The 17513-nt window shown below is 39.0% G+C and overlaps 1 protein-coding gene across 2 annotated transcripts; it reads right to left on the reverse strand.

Moving 5' to 3' along the window:
* Positions 1 to 893: 893 nt before the first annotated feature.
* On the reverse strand, positions 894 to 7436 carry LOC306900778 (solute carrier family 35 member E2A). Of its 2 annotated transcripts, none has more exons than XM_079468081.1 (9): positions 7171 to 7436; positions 5819 to 6246; positions 4933 to 5068; positions 4214 to 4341; positions 3517 to 3637; positions 3378 to 3431; positions 3214 to 3286; positions 2434 to 2579; positions 894 to 2312 (listed from the first exon to the last, which is right to left on the reverse strand). In XM_079468081.1, exons 2-9 carry the CDS (start codon positions 6096 to 6098, stop codon positions 2081 to 2083), a joined length of 1170 nt encoding a protein of 389 aa, XP_079324207.1. In that variant the 5' UTR covers positions 6099 to 6246; positions 7171 to 7436; the 3' UTR covers positions 894 to 2080. The 2 variants fall into 2 exon arrangements, with proteins under 2 accessions (XP_079324207.1, XP_079324206.1); XM_079468080.1 differs by lacking the exon at positions 7171 to 7436 and adding an exon at positions 6539 to 7067.
* Between the last annotated feature and the right edge of the window lie 10077 nt (positions 7437 to 17513).

The raw sequence follows: 17513 nt of genomic DNA on the forward strand, positions 1-17513 counted from the left end.
ACTGATATTACATCTGCCATAATCGTTTTATTTGTAGAATCAAAGTAGCTTTGATTTGTAACATTTACAATATTGACAAAGACTGAATGAGAATAGATAATAAGGCAGTGAAGGATGAACCCATGATAGGTCAAACAAAAAGGCAAGATTGTGACTCCCCTCGCCTTCCCCGGATTAGGAGTGGGACAGAGTTAGGACGGCAGGGGATCAGTTTTATTTTCTTTCTATTCAGTATTATTATCATTTATTTCATGGGTTATGTTTGATTCTCTTTTTACATCAAAATAACGGTGTTTTATTTGATTCAAACCCATTGCACTGTCCTTTTGTTTAGTAAGCAAACAACAGATGTTGTTTTCCCATAATTTTCGTATCTTTCTAAAGATGCCATAAAAATCAAAATCCACGTTTTGCAGCTTGCAGCTCTCATGTGGTCCCCAGCTAGTGTTCTTCTAAAGGTTGACGAAAGCAACTTGGCTGACATACACAATCATTCATGGATAAGACAAAACAGATCCCTTTACCACTCAAATTTCCTACACTGGAAAAGAAAACTGAAAAAAAGATTGTCCATGTAAAAAGAAATTAATTGAACTGGTTTTTGAAGATTTTTTTATGTATTTTTTAAACTACGGACGAAAACCGTAAAAAGTCAACAAATTTACAAGAAAAACAAGTTGAAAGTGTAATTTTACAGGGAAAACACATTATTTTACAGTTTGTTTCTGGTGCCCCAGCTGCCAGTAAATTTACATTTTTTTGAAATACAGTAAAAAACTATAAAATGAGAGAACAAGACAAACAGTGTCATTTCTGTTTTACCAGTTTACAGAAAATGTCAGTTTTTTCTTAAGTGTAGGTTATTCAGGCTAAATGCACAAAAAACACAAATGTTGAAGTTCATATATTTAATAAAGAATTGCAAAATTCATTTAAATCGACTCATGTTAAAAATGCACATATACAGACCAAACTATACAATTCCCATGAGTCATTATTTAACATGACATATAAAATAAAATACAGGTTATCTGATTGTACATGTAATTTATGTGCAACCCACCACAGCTGAACCGTAAGTTTAATACCTCAAACATTGACCAGGTTTAAGTATTCTTTAATCATGTCTACTTCTTGTCTGTAGCAGTCAGTTATGCAATGTCAACAAAAGATTTAGGAGAGATTTACAACAAATTAGAAAAAGAAAAACCCTTATTAATTTAAACTGAAGATCAAAATACATTCTGACTAAAAAGTCCGGCAAATCTGGTCTGCAAGTCATCAAGTATTTTCACAGCAATCTAACAGTTAAATGTGTTATGAAATGAATGTCCTTGATCCAACCTAACTCGAGAAACTCTTTTTTTGATAGCATGACCTCTGGTTCCAGTAAATCCTGACAAGACATGTAAAACACAGGGTGCTAAACAGCCATGGCTACAATGACTGCCATCGGAATTCAGAGTTCTGCTACAGAGGACGGTGAATAGTGAATAGCCGACATGACAATAGATCAATTAAGAAATGCCGTGGAATGTAAAAGCATTACATTGAACTATGGAAGCTAAGAAACCGGTGCTTTCTATCATTTTATCCAAAGAAGTTGCAAGATACTTTAAACAAAGAAATTCTTTGCCCTAAAATTAAGAAAAAGAAATCATGCTTTTTTGGATAAAAGGTGATCTTCATTTTCTTTGTGATGTTCCCCTAGCAACAGAAATGTGGAATTAAACATTTGTTAATTCACTCTATTTATTTTCACCATTCTAAGGAAAACTGATGGGTCCCGAAACCGAAAAGAATGAATCATACAAAGGCACAACGTCTTATTTAATGTGATACCAAAATTTAAGAAAGAGCTAGTGTAAAAAATCCCAAGCTTTTTATTTCCTTTCGGAATTTTGACCATCTTTGAAATAATTGTCAAGGAAATAAATGTAAAAACCCCGACATCTTTTAAAGAACGTTTACGCCCGGTAATGTCTTCCTGCTCTGATGAATGTGCCTGGCTGGGTCAAAATCTGGGAAACGACTGAAATCCACACAACTCTTCTGGTGTGGAATACAACCATATTACAGTTTATTTGGAAGATGTGGCTTCACAGTCTTGGATAAAAGGTTTCTGTTCCGAACCTGATTGGACGAGATAATGCTGGACAAGAACGTCTCTCTGTATCTGTTTTGCCTTGTTGTAAAGCAGAACTCCCATGAACACCATGACCGTGCCCACCGCAGACACCACAGTGATGGGGTTACTGAATACAATGATGCTCAGCCAGATGGAGAGAGCGTGCTTTACTGTGCTCGCAACACTAAAAGAGAGGATACAGTCATCAATACTTGTATTTATTCCTAGCAAAATAAACTATCAATGCACCTTATAAACAATATTTTTTCTAAATCCCTATTTTCCGAGACGGGTCACATACAGACCTGAAGGTGACGGGAGAGATGCGGCCCATGAGGGCATATGCTGTGACACTCTGTAAGTGGAACAGAGCGCCATCGAACAGCAGCAGCAACACAATGTCCCCGGACAGTTTAAAGTTTCGATCGCTCTTCCCGATCACAGGTATATCCTACAGTACAAAAACATCATCAGTGCTTCCTCCTATCTTTAGTCATACTGCTAATATTTTTTAATATACAAGAACAGTGACATTTAAGGTAATAATGCAGTTTATGGACTAACGATTGAAGCATGAAAGCTTCAATAAATATAGGAATATTAAGTTATTATACATGAACAAATTATAAATCATTTAGTGCGAAGGCATTGTTAGGGTGTCGTAGGTTATGTTAAGGGCATAGCTATGTGCTTGTTAGGGTGTTGCGGGAGGCTGCTCACGGACTAAATTCAAGGCTCTGGCTGTTTGTTTTACACCCCCTAAATAGTCTGCTGGTTCCTGAAAGTCCTACTCAATTTGAGGCATCATTCATGTCCACGGCACAAAAAGGGCAGGACGAGTTAAGAGCCAAAGCGGTGTAGTGAGCCTTTGTTTGCAATTTGCAACCTCACCGCTATATTTCATACACTGGATCTTTAATAATGAAAGGGACCGTGGCTTGACTAAAGTAAAGAGACTAAACTACAAACACTTCTTATATTATATTATGTCTGTGATTCCTTTTTATTTCAAATGAGCTGATCCTAATTGATTTGCATGTGTGAAGTGTGCGCATGTTAGGGTTGTGTGTACTGTTCCAACTGACCATCAGGAAAATCCAAGCTGGTATAAGCATGATGACCGCTGCAGCACTGGTGTAAAACTGAAGCTCTGAAGGACTACACAAGATCAATTACAAGGACAGCGTTGACATACAGTGCCATCGAACTTTACACATCCTGCAAATGTGTACGAATGTCCAGCACTCACCTGAACTTATACTTGTCCCCACACAACAGTTTCTTAGAAAACACATTCTGTAAACTGAAATATGACATCTGAGCATTCGACTGTTTAATGCGAAAGCATCATTTTCACTCAAGAAAGTTTTCATCATTGAAAGCATTACCAGTCCATGACGTTGGTGGAGAGAGCGGCAGAGAAGCCAAGCATGTTAAAGCTGATCTCAGTGGCCGTGCAGAGAGCCAGACCTGCCATCACAGGAAACAGTGACAAATTCACCCAGAAACCTGCCACAGGACACACAGAGCAATTATTACATAAAGCAAGTCAAGTAGTGAACATGTACATCAGGACATAGTGTTGTAAATGTAAATGCACCAGTTTTTGCTTCAAACGTGGACACATAGTGGCAGTACAGAAATTATAGACGCAGATGAAATGCCTAAGTTTTGGCATTTTTTACACTTTTATCTTGGGCAGAGGGGGAGTGGGTTCAGCAAAGGACTCTAAGGACGGGAATCAAACTCGGGTTGCCGTCAGCGCTGTATTAGTTTTAGCAGCTGGAATAATATATATGATCAGAAAGAAATAAGAGTGATATTTGCCCTTGGAATATTTGTTTCAGCAATGATAAGGTGTCAGAAGAGTTTTAAGGACACGTCCTACAGCCTAGAAAAGTAATAGCAAGTTTATTGCTGTATTTTATCAGTATGCGTGTTCCATCAGAATGAACCCAAGACCTTTGCGCTGCTAATGCAACTCCACCAGTTTAGCTACAGCAACGCCTCTCCTCGACAAGCCACATGATTCAACACCATAGCAAAAACTGCGCATAAACATCAGCAAGTTAGTCAGCACAGTACCTGTGTATTCTCCAAGTATGAGTCGGGACATGATAACAGTAAAGATGGGCGCTGAGCTCTTAACGGTCTCAGCGAATGACACTGCTACGTTTTTCAGACTAACCAAACCCAACACAACAGTTGTGAACCTGACACCATACAAGAGAGGACAAAAAAGAAGACCAGTAAAACAAGATGCACTGCCCTTTACCCTCGTTGATCAAGCAGAATCGGTTGTCCAACTACTGGCTAAAATACACTACAAGACATTTGAGATTTTCAGTCTAGACTTGTTGCAGAAAGTGTGTGCCAGTCTGCACATTTGATCAGTTAGTGTGTTTCTATCTGAAACTTTCAAAACATCTGAAAGTGTATGATGTCTAGTTTGAAAAGTCTTGTAGTCTTGTCCAGCCTTAACTTTAACTCCTAATGGGTTCATATCATAAAAACTGTAAAGTACAGTCGTATTTCGCCAAGTTTAAGTAGTCTGGAATAACTAAAAGTGGAATAACCGTGAAAAATAAACATTATTGTAAATTGAGTTGACGACTGTAAAATTTTAAATAATACGATATACATGACCAATATCACATCACCCGCAATGTATCAAGCATTGTCCTAAACTAAATAGGAATATATAGGGGTTAATAACTAATACAGCTATATTGTAAAGCGACACAATTGTATTTTTCTATATTTTCTGTAAGGGTGGATGGATGAACTGTACAGTGCAAACACACCTCATCAGTCCAACAAAGAGCATGATCATGACAAAGTTGGAGGGGAATTCAGCACGGGATTTGTGATGGTGCAGGGGACATGGCACAAACATTTGAACACAGCCAATGACAGTGGTGGAGAGCATCTGGACAGCACCTAAACGATAAAATCACGTCAGGTCCACAGAACAGTTAAATACAAACAAGTAATTATTAAAAAGGGAATTAAATTATGTCTGGATAAATCTCCCACTACTTAACAATCAAAAGTAATACGAGTTAAGCGATGCTAAATAAATTGTGTTAATGTAGTGATAAATACACCAATTTATCATCCCCTGCAAATTCTCATTATCATAAACGTAAAGGCGTTTCACCTCTGGGCTTTTCTCAGTGGTGATTTTATATACTTATTTCTTATACATTTGTATAAGCATTGTAATCTTCTTTTTTTGCTCATACCAATTTTTTAAAGGTCGAACAACCCATGTATTAAGAATTAAAATTCGGTCATTATAAAATAATGATTTCATTTGTCATTTAAATTAGCTGTAGATAAAGTTTTGCCAAACTTTACAAATACATTTTATGCCTTCTACTCACTGTAAAGCATTGACAACAAATTCATATTCTTTTATTTCATATATTATATAACATCTCATTCGATTTCTTTACTTACAGTAATGCCATGTTGGAGTTGTACAAAAAATTGCCATAAAATTCAATCATAATGCGAGAAATATGAATGTCCCGAAACATAAGCTTCACTTAGAGCGGGGCCAAATAAACTGATATGATACAACAGCTCATTGTTTACCAAGGCAACTGTATTGCTACTGGATTATGAGACTGGATTTGTTTGCACAGGCACAGATCACAAGGGATGATTCAGAAGTCAGAAACTTACCCAGCATGCTGGGCTCTCCCTCCAGAAGAGAGAGGATGTACTTGTTGAGGAAGAGCGTGCAGAAGCTGAAGAAGTACCAAAGCACCAGATACACCAGAGTTCTGGAGTTCCACACACCCGAGTCAGCCTCAAGTACCGTGGTCTCCGTAATGGTAACTTTTAAGATGGGTTCTCCTGGCATGCTTTCACTCCGGGTCAGCATGACCCTCTCCAGGCGTGTCCTGAAGCCAGAGAAAGGGTGCCAAAACATGGACTTCCCTGGGCGCTCATTGCCTGTCATTGTGCAGGAAGCACAAGGCACCTACTGCTACTATGTCCAGCAGGGCAAACTCCAGAGGTAATAAAGTAATGAAAGATCTCAACGTTTACTCCATGCTACGACCTCATGTTAACAGGCTTCGATAAAGTTAACCCAGACCGGAGAACATCTGCAAACACAGAAGAATGAGTTAACAATCATAAAACATCTAAATAACATATATCAAGAAAAACTAATGTTATTATTAGTAACTAATGTTATTATAAGTCATGTGGTCTCCATATCAATTTATTAATGAATTCGTGTGCATTACAATGAAAGACCAGTTAAGTTTATATCTGACTTTGTAAACAACCGATTTAAGAGAGAAACAGTTTGCGATACTACACAAATACAAAACATATGCACCTGACAGTTTACATACAGTACAAGAGCATGAAATACAAACAACAATACATTACCCATTGTCTAGCCAAGACTAAAAACACACTTCACGTTCTGCCACGACGACACGCTGGAAGCGCTTTTACATGCTTTCATAATATTGCATGTTTACACATATCAACGCCTAATAAATGTTCAACATTCGTTAATAATGTTATTTGTATCGGCGTGTTCAGCGTTGTTTCCTGACTTTGAGCAAATCTAGAGCACAGCATGCGGAGATTTGCGCAGACATTTGACGTTAATAACTAACAATGAGGCACGACAGTCCATTTGGTTTCAGTGCATTGTGCGCATTTAGAACGCAGCTTTGACTGGCATAACTACATAAACGTTTCGTGGCGGAAATTTTTTATTTTATTTAACGTAAACAGACATAAATAGAACGATAAGTCACATTTAGATATGAACAACAATAAAACACATTAACAAAATAAGAATAAAATAAATGAAGTAAAATAAAGACCGATGGGACTTTTATTCAACCATCAAACGAGAAGCGGACCAATGGATATTGAATGGCAATGAGCAGAAAAAGCGTGCTGTAAGGGGCGGCGCCTGAGTGTTATCTTTTATAGCCCAGAAACATTTGTTTAAATTAGAATTCGTTTTCTCCTAACTCAAAACTATGTCATTTTACTTTATATACCTTTATTACGCGGAAGTGGTCGTCAAAGCAGTATGGTTTCTTCCGGGAGTCAGACTGCTCTGTCTTTTATAGTCGTGATTCTGTGGGGTGTACACATACGCAAACAATAATTATATCGTGGGCATGGCCGTAACCACCATTGAGGTACATAGTGTGTAATTAAAGTCGTTGCCTAACACGACAAACTGTCAATATTGTAGAAAACGCCTAGATAACTGATCTCGGATCTGGCGTGCCTCAGCTTTCTAACAGCGCTCTTCAGTGTCAATCAGATTGAGTTGGCCAATCAAATGAAGGGAGGCGAGGATTACTGTCCAATAAAAAGAAAGAAGGCGGGAGTTTTAACTGTGACGCAACTACAAGACGCTGAAAACATATTTACGTGTTTAATGTCAGACTCTTAGGTTGTCAATCAGAGGTTTATTTAGGTTGTGGTAAAAACTAGCTTTATAATTTGAAAATATGTAAAACTTCAACTTTTCAATGAATTCTCGTTCTTTAATTCTGTTAGTATATTATTTTAATTTGACCTATTTTTAATACCAGAAATCAAAGGGTCTGGAACTTTTGTAATTCACTCAAAAATGGGAATTCTGTTATCACTTGCTCACCTACTGGAGGCTGTATATGTTATTCCAAACCCTGATTATATTTGTAGAAAAATATCAGTTTACAATGTGTTTACTTTCTTCACTGATAGTGTAACCAATCTTAATGTTGATTTTGGACTTTATAGCCGATGTAAAACAATATTTGTTCATATCAGTTTTAGTACATGACCTTATATTACATTGACATGTTTATAAATGCTTTTATGTCATTTTGATTTCTATTTGTTGCTTAGACTGTACTGGTCCTTGCTGTTAAATGTTTTTCTTGACTTTGCAATGTGCCATGAATTATGAATTATAGTGCCATAGAATAGTTTGTGCATTAGTGCGTTGTTGCTATGTTATGTTGCGAGCTTGGTTTTGTGGGCCGCTGCTGCCAAAAAAGGTTTTACTCTCTGTAAACATGAAAAGACAGACATGGTTTTAGCTTTTGTTATCTAATTTGCACTCAAAATAGACATATGGCACCTTTATGCATTGTTTTTGGCATTGTTCAGCCATTTCAAGGTTCTGGGATCTCATAGCACGCAAATTGGGTGTAGTTTTTGATATAACATTTAGTAAGGACGCTGGGTTTTTCCTGGTAGGCTTGCCCCCAAAAGACATTGCTTTGGATACTAATGGATTTTTGCTATGTTATAAGCTTTTGCTACTAGCTAGGAAATGTATTTTGATTATGTGGATCGCTCCTAAACCTCCATCTCTTTCACTTTGGTATCGTGAGATCTTCAGAATCCTGCCTATGGAAAGGTTAACTGGTTAGGGGAATTTTTTTTTAATTTAAAAACAATTATTAATATTGGGGCAATTTACAGTAAATAAACGCACATTAAAATGGAGAAACCCTGGTTAAAAACATACAAATTAAATAAGTTTATCTCAATTATGGTTTGCAATTTTTATAATTAACCATCAAAATGGAGAAATTAGATTTTGAGCATAACTCTCGTAAAACACAAACAGTATAACCCAAATTTTACCATTCTTTGCTCTCTTTCAGACTCTTCCAAAATCTGAGAACGAGTCAGATGAAATTTGGGGAGAACTTTCGACGTCCACCTCTTTCGTGCAAACGTACAGGGGTAACGTGTGGAGTTTATTCTGCTCATACAGTTCATTTACTGTAATGTTGACTGGAAATGAGGTCTGACTGAAATCACGCATCTCAAAAGTATAGTTTTCAGCGGCCCTTTTGAGGAAATTATTTGGGGAAAAATAAATCCTTCATCAATGATCTTCATCAATTCCTCAACCGAAGTGCTCTTTTTGACTGTCAAATGTTTGGTCTTGGCTTGGCCAAAGTTGATAAAATTCTCCTTTAACTTGATTTGGTAATCCGTTTTTGGGTGTATACCATTGTGTAATTCACGTGTTCACCCATGCAAATTCTGGCTGCGGATAATTAGGATTTATGCATATTTGGCGTACTGTCCGGGGAGAGGGCTCCTTTTACCGGGAAGGGAGCCCAGAGCCCGGACCGAGCCCGAGCCCGAGCCGGGATGGTGGCGGGATTTCGAAATCGGATGAGAGGATTGAGGTGAGAAGCTTCTCTATATTTATACGTGTTCTGCTGACACTGGTTGGATAATTGGTCTGATTGGCGATTATGTGCTCGGTGTGCTGTAATTTACCAGGGCTTCTCCCGAACTTTGTTTATTAAACACAATTTAGTTTCTTGCATTCTGCGCTTTTGCACGATGTTTGAAAATGAGTGACAAAATGTAAACCCCATAAGAACAATGTGGATGATAGCCTGCTAGTTTGCAGACACCATGACTACAGTCCACAATGTTCATAAGTGAAAGTTCGGAATGAATTGACGTTAGTTGAGAATTAATTCTCAATGCTACTGGAAACCCTCAGTGAATCGTCCGCCATAAAAAAGAAAGCAATTAAATCCAGTGTAATAAGATCCATAGAAGGGAAGGAAGGAGGCGGGAACCGGCGAACATTTAAACAATAAAACTTTAATTAAATAAACAATAAACACGGAAGTAAAGACCGGCAGCCACCTCACGGTCGACTGCTGGCCATAAAACATAAACACAAACTTAACATATGTCTGGGCCCGGTCCTCTCTCGTCAACAGTCCTGCCGGACGTCCTTTTAAGCTCCCGATCCCCTCCGTGAGAGATACGGGACGGGTGCGCGTACAGCTGATTGCAACTATCACTCACGCCACCGGCCCCGCCTCACGGCTCTCGTCCCGCCTTCCTCACCACATCCAGCTTATCGATGAAAGATCAGATAATATTGAAATACTGGAATGTGGAAAAACTGAGCTGAGCAAGAAAGTTGACGTATCTTTTGCTAATAAAGAGATGAGTAACAGGATTGGGAAGATGGGGGATTGTGTGATTGCATTGGAAAAGCCCTTGAAACAGCAGATGGATGAACTGGAATCTTAATCAGACGGTGGAATATAAAGTTATATGGTGTCTCGGAGAATAAGGACAAAACTGGATGTCTGAAAATTGCAGGCTGCAGGGAACACAGCCTTCTTTTCTAGAGGTCATGCTTTTCTTCAAGGAGAAGAAGAAATTACAATATGAGACAGTGTACACACATCATAAAATGTGTGTCATTTTTTTTCACATCATTTTTTTTCTGTTGCGATGATAGAAAGCTATTGTTATCTAGTATAACTATAAATATTATAATGAATATAACTTTAAGTATGACCAGAAGTGCACATTTACATTTTGACAAAAGAGGCAGGGCATGAGCCCCAGTCAGCCTGTGCCGTGGTATACTGGACACTGGCCATTTTATTAATTAATATGGTCATTTCTATTTATTATTTTATTATAAGAAATATTTATGCTCATAATATCAAAATGTCAAGACAAATGCTATAAATCCGATTTTCCAAATCTATTAAACTGGAATTTAGTGAGATAGAAAAATTTAAACAGTGTTTCTATTTATTTAATTTGTGCGTCTGATATCTGTCTGTGCTTCTCCAGCACGTGTGCGTTCTCTTTTCAGAGCCACCTGCAAAATTAACAGGTATTTTCTTTTTTACCAACTTGATTGTAACAAAGATCATAAAAGGGAAGGAAGGAAGGAGGCGTGAACCGGCGAACATAAAACAATCTTTAATCAAAATAAACAAACAATAAAACACAACATAAAGTCCAGGCCCGGTCCTCCCTTACTGATGGTCCAGTCGCTCGTCCTCTTATGCTCCCAATCTCCTCCGTGATATGAGACCGGTGAGCATCCAGCTGAGGAATCCCGGCTCTCGTCTCGCCTACCTCACTACATTGATATTGACGTTGACTTTCTTGTCCTTCTTTACTTGCACCTTACAGATGTGAGAGTAAACATATACCCTGATGTGTGTGAGTGTAACTGAGAAAGCTTTTAATGGTTGTATCTACATCCAAGTACATCCTGCTAAACATATGTGGTAAAACAAGAATATAACCTTAAGCTTAAAGATCATGTTTATTAATTTGTCAATAAATATCTGCTTTTGATTATTCATGTAATTTACTTCAATATCGAAATAAATCTGATGCTGATGTACAGTGCAGTTTTATACTGTGTACCTGTCATGAAACTGCTCCGAGACTTAGGGTGAGATCCAAATGCAGCTTTATTGGTGGGTAATCCAGAGGCGTAATCCAAATAACAGGCAGGGGTCATACACAGGTAGGCAGTTCAAACAAAGCAACAAACCAAACAAAGAGACAAACCAAAACAAGCAGGGACCAGAGGCAAAAGGGTAATCAGGGAACAAGGCAAGAAATCCAATAAACCAAAGACCAGGAACTAGGGAAACGCTCAGAAATGCAAGACAGGCTAAACAAGACTTCGCAAAGATTGAGAGTCCAAACACAGTATATATAGGGGAGTGGTAGTGGGAATCTATGTGTATGTGAATGATCTGCAGGTGTGTGTGCAATCAGTGCTGATGAGTCCGGGTAGTGAGTTATGGGAAATGTAGTGTGTGAATGAATGATAAGTTTGATGTGGAGTGCCCTCTAGTGGTCCTCAAGGGCACTCCAGCTGGTGACCGTTACAGTACCATATATATTAGAACAGAAAATGTGTCCAATTATGGATAAAATTTACATAAATATTTAATGGATGTGTTTTTTTAACTAGGGGGACCAAGCTGTCAGCAAAGGGCTCAACTCAGTTAGTTATTTTGCACAAGTTAGGAATGAGCATAGGTAATATAAGTAGTTGTAGGCGGTTCGAACGTCTGTCGAAGGAAAAGGGAGCTGGTAGTGATTATTGGATCCAGTGAAATAGGTGAACTCTGAGGGCCATTCGGAGGTGAACCACCGCCGTTCGTAAAAGGCGCTGACGCCTATGGAGGGTGCGGCGTCGGTGTGTAGTTGGATATCATCTGGGTTGGTGAGATGCTTGTGGTAGAAGAAAGAGATGCCATTCCATGATGAGAGAATTTGTTGCCAGCGGCACATCTCCATTTTGCAAACTTCTTCTAGGGTGGTTCTGCTGTGGAGGGATGGAATGGCGGTGCCTTTTTTCCAGAAGGTTTAAGATGAACATTTTCTCTTGTGGGATTATCCAGATGGTATAATTGAGGTGGCAGAGGAGGGCTACATGCAATGGATTATATATGAGGCAAGGATGCTTGGAATGAGACTGAATCTAGAGTGATTCCTAAGAACTCTATGGAGGTGCTAGGTCCGGCAGTTTTCTCTTCCGACAGTTGGACGCCGAGTTCAGTGAATGTATGAATGAGTGTGGAGACCCCTAATGGAGGTGGTTTGATGGGGGTGTGATGATGAGGAAGTCACTGAGAAGATGGAATAGAGTCTGTGATTATTGAGAAGGATCCAGCAAAGTGCTTCAGAAAGAGAGCAGAATATCTTGGGGCTACTTCTGCAGTGGAAGGTGAGAGAAACTGCAAAAGAAGTAGGCTACATTCCAGGAGACAAAGAAAAGATGCCTATGTTGGATTCTAATGTGGGAGACTGGAGGTTGTGAGATGAATGGGAAGTATAGGGAGTAATGTCTATGGGGAAAGCTGTTCAAAATCCTTTGTCAGTGTGGCTTTTTAATGTGGAGGCGATGGCCTTTACCTTAATTGGGGTGCTGAGATGCTTTGCTAGTCATTCTGTAGGTGTTGTAGGGTTATGAGGGCAGCAATTCCTTGCATGGGCTCAGCCGCTGATGTAACAGGTGTAAAGAAGTCTGCATGGCCTCGTTTTCTTGATGCCTTTGGAGGATGGGATTTTCGCTGAAGGGCCTACTGGTGATTTGTGTGAGGAAGGTTGTTGGGGTTGGAGGGGGGTTATGATAGAACGGGCAGATGTGGATGTGAGCAGCGGCGGAGCCAGGGATGTTTCATAGGGGTGGCTGGTTAGGGGCCAGCAATTATTTTGCAATAATTAAAAGCAATTTAAGCTACAATGCAAGATTCTTGTAGAGTCCATGCTAGGTTGGACCAGCAAGCAGATAATATGCTTAGGGCTCCTTATTGTAAAGGAACTGTCCTGTAATCTTTAAATCCTCTTCATTCAACCCACCTGTGTGAACATTTGCTGAGCCTTATCATATTGTTATATTCAGTTTTTATTAAACATTAATAAACGTTTTGATTCAGTTATAAAGGTTGTGTTGGTCGTGTTTTGTTCAAATGTTTATGTAGTGTTAAAAACCTATATATCGACCAAAAATATATAGAAATATACACTTCGGATGATGTATATAACACTGGTTCAACGAAGAAGAACTTCTTGTTTCAGTTTTTTAAAACTACACAAATGTTCAACAAACAGAATATTTATAATCTAAATTAATTGTATTACTGCTTGGTTAAGTTCTATAAACAGCTTTGGTTCTTTTAGGTTCTTTGCCTTACTGGGGCACAAATGGGCACAAATGATCTGATACTAATCTTGAGTACCTATTCAGTAGTATTGCATATGATGTATCTCAAAAGAGTATTTAGTTTTAACAAATTTATTTAAAAAAGGGAGATACAGCTGTATGATTATTCCTGGAAAAAGATGAGCTGCTGGAGGCAGGCAGGGGGAAGGAACTACAGCACGAGCACACAAGGGTTATGATAGAACGGGCAGATGTGGATGTGAGCAGCGGCGGAGCCAGGGATGTTTCATAGGGGTGGCTGGTTAGGGGCCAGCAATTATTTTGGGGTGGCACAAGAAATATAATCATGCATTCATTTTAAGGTTGGATGAGTGGTAAACATGACACTCCTCCGACCTTAAAACCCTTAAAAGTACACTATAGGTACCCAAATAATTATGATGTATCATGTGCTATTGCTACTGTAGGCGCCAGAATGGCCATGTTTTTTTTTTGTAAATGTTACTTCCTGTCTGTCAATTACGTCACTGGTGTATGTGTATTTAACGAGCATTTTGGTGTTGGACAGCCAGGGGAGAAACTTTCTGTTGACCGTGACATAGTCACAGTAGCACGGTCAATACAGTAACAACGTACCGTGAAAGCACATTTAAGTTATAGTACAGTTTATAGTTTGTGTAGTTATTCTGTTTTCTTTACTGTTTTATTTGTTTTCATCATAATCTTGTACCGGACCTCAACCTGCAATAAACCTCATCATGTTTTGACTATGGAATGCGTCAGCTCTCAAATTCCTCTACTTAGCCTCTAAGCGACTGAATTACGGTTGCTATAGCTACAATATTTTAATTAACCTGCAGTGCAGGTCACATCCCCTCGTCTTCCGTGAACATCTGTAATCTCCTGCATCTAAAGGACAGTAAGACTTTACTCAGACTCATATACTGTATCTATTATTCACACTCATCTGCCATATCTCTCTGTGTGTGGAATAAAGCTCACGTATATCATACTTACCATCTATCTGACTAGTCATTCTGTTACAGAAGACCAGATCGCTACAACATTTCCCTGTCATTTCACATCTCTTATCGACTCTAGGTCAGTCGGCAATATCTCCGGCACCCTCCAACTCGATATCCCGAGGAAAATGCTTCCCCAGCGCTACCGGCTACTGTATCATCCCCTTACTGCTAAAAATCAGTATGCTTCATGAGGAATCCATCTCCCTTCTCATCCTGGAACAGGCCACCGTGGATATCATCCGTGTTTTTTTTCAGAGAATTTACCCACTATCCATCAGGGAGCAGAAGGCCATGGAGGAGTACATCTGCGAAGCTCTTCGACAGGGATATATACAACCCTCCCCATCCCCTGCCGCTTCCAGTTTCTTCTCGGGGGGATGGGGGTTTGCGCCCATGCAAAGACTATCAAGCACTCAAACAGATTACCATTAAATTCCGGTATCCCGTTCCTCTCGTCCCCGCCGTGTTCGAGCAGCTTCAAGGACCCGCAGTTTTCACCATATGATCACTGGGGTCCATCAGGGATCGGTGCTTGGACCGCTGCTTTTTTCCATCCACAGGACACATCATACAGGCACACAGCTTCTCGTATCACTGTTATGCTGATGACACACAGATCTACATCTCATTTCACACAGACGATACCATTGTAGTAGCTCTCATAACAGCCTGCCTAGATGACATCTCAGCTTGGATGAAAGAGTATGAAGGTAGAATAGTAGCAAAACTCGAGAGCACGTAGATGTGAATTTGCTATTTTTAAGGCTGTAACATCACTCTCATATGTGTTAATGCTTTATTACTTTATATCATTGCCTTGAAAGTATAATGTTCTATCTGCAATCTGAGAAGTTTTGAGATAATGAGTGTTTTTGCATTTGTGTCATGATTCTCGTGGTGAGACACGGAGAGAGGACCCAGGTGCAGACAGTGGGTAAGGGGTTAACATATTTTTTTAATAAATAATAAAACATAGACCCACATGGGGGTAACAGAACAAAACAGGGATACAATAACATGACAGGACAGGACTAAAACTAACTACACTTAAACAAGACTTAAATTAACTTTTGACATGAACTACAAATAACTAAACTGACAAGACATGAACTCACCACAATGAACCAGCACAAGACAGAAGACACAGGGGCATTAAATAAGGGAGCAAATCAAAAGGGGAACAGGTGAAGGGCATTAATCAATAACGAGGGTTACGAGAGGATGGGAACAAAGACGAGACCAGAGAGAGTGTCTGTAAGACCATAATAATTGCCTCTCTCCACATTAAACATGAGGTTCTGTCATGATCCTGCCACTACACTAAGAGAAACATGACATGATGCAGCAGAATCATGACAAAAGCCTCTCCTCAAGGAGCAGCAACCTGATGCTCCTCAAGGCACAAACAAGACAAGACAGACTGTGACACTAACAAAACAGAGCAACATGATAATAAAATAAAACAAAACAGGGAAGCAAAAGAGTCCAAGGGAAGGGGCACACAAGTCCAAACAAGGGGGAAGTCCAAACAAAAGTCCAAAGACAGGCAGACACGATAACCGGCATTACACAGACTGGATTGCCAGCTGAACAGCCGGCAGACCCGGACTGGGATAGTGTTTTTTGTTGTGTAGATGTTGTGGAAATCTTTCCATACTATTGCAAAAAATGTAAACTAATTAAAAGCAATTTAAGCTACAATGCAAGATTCTTGTAGAGTCCATGCTAGGTTGGACCAGCAAGCAGATAATATGCTTAGGGCTCCTTATTGTAAAGGAACTGTCCTGTAATCTTTAAATCCTCTTCATTCAACCCACCTGTGTGAACATTTGCTGAGCCTTATCATATTGTTATATTCAGTTTTTATTAAACATTAATAAACGTTTTGATTCAGTTATAAAGGTTGTGTTGGTCGTGTTTTGTTCAAATGTTTATGTAGTGTTAAAAACCTATATATCGACCAAAAATATATAGAAATATACACTTCGGATGATGTATATAACACTGGTTCAACGAAGAAGAACTTCTTGTTTCAGTTTTTTAAAACTACACAAATGTTCAACAAACAGAATATTTATAATCTAAATTAAATGTATTACTGCTTGGTTAAGTTCTATAAACAGCTTTGGTTCTTTTAGGTTCTTTGCCTTACTGGGGCACAAATGGGCACAAATGATCTGATACTAATCTTGAGTACCTATTCAGTAGTATTGCATATGATGTATCTCAAAAGAGTATTTAGTTTTAACAAATTTATTTAAAAAAGGGAGATACAGCTGTATGATTATTCCTGGAAAAAGATGAGCTGCTGGAGGCAGGCAGGGGGAAGGAACTACAGTCCCTCCCCCTTAGTCTTTTTTACATCATGCATGTACATGGCGATTGCCAACAAAACATAGACATATGACTTAGTTTGATTTATCGCATGCTGTTCATGTCCGGCATCTTTTAGCACTGGGACCATATCAGTTTCAAATGATCTCCAACTCCAGCGTTATAGCCACTGTTTATATAAAACTGAAATGCCTTGAACAAACAATGAACTGCAGCTTCAGGCCCACAGTGCAGCCAATCTTAACGTAGCGCAGCCAATCATGATAAGCGGGTCTTCCTATCGCTATTTCTTTCGCCCTTCTGTGGGCATGCTTTCCGATATAATTTGGCCTGTTGGGGGATGTATGAAGTACAGAAATATTACGTCCTACTCGTTTTGAAACAAATTGACCATGTTAAGCATGAGAAGCCAGCACGTTTAGCAGTGTAAAGTCAGAATGAAATAGCACGATACCCTATCTTTAATTATGCTATGAATACAACAGTTTTACTAAAACCATACAGACTATACTACACAACAGACAAACTTTTTTTAACAGATTGCACATTTTCATGCTAATGA

Source organism: Barbatula barbatula (genome assembly GCF_947034865.1).
Source record: "Barbatula barbatula genome assembly, chromosome: 11".
Lineage (NCBI taxonomy): Eukaryota > Metazoa > Chordata > Actinopteri > Cypriniformes > Nemacheilidae > Barbatula > Barbatula barbatula.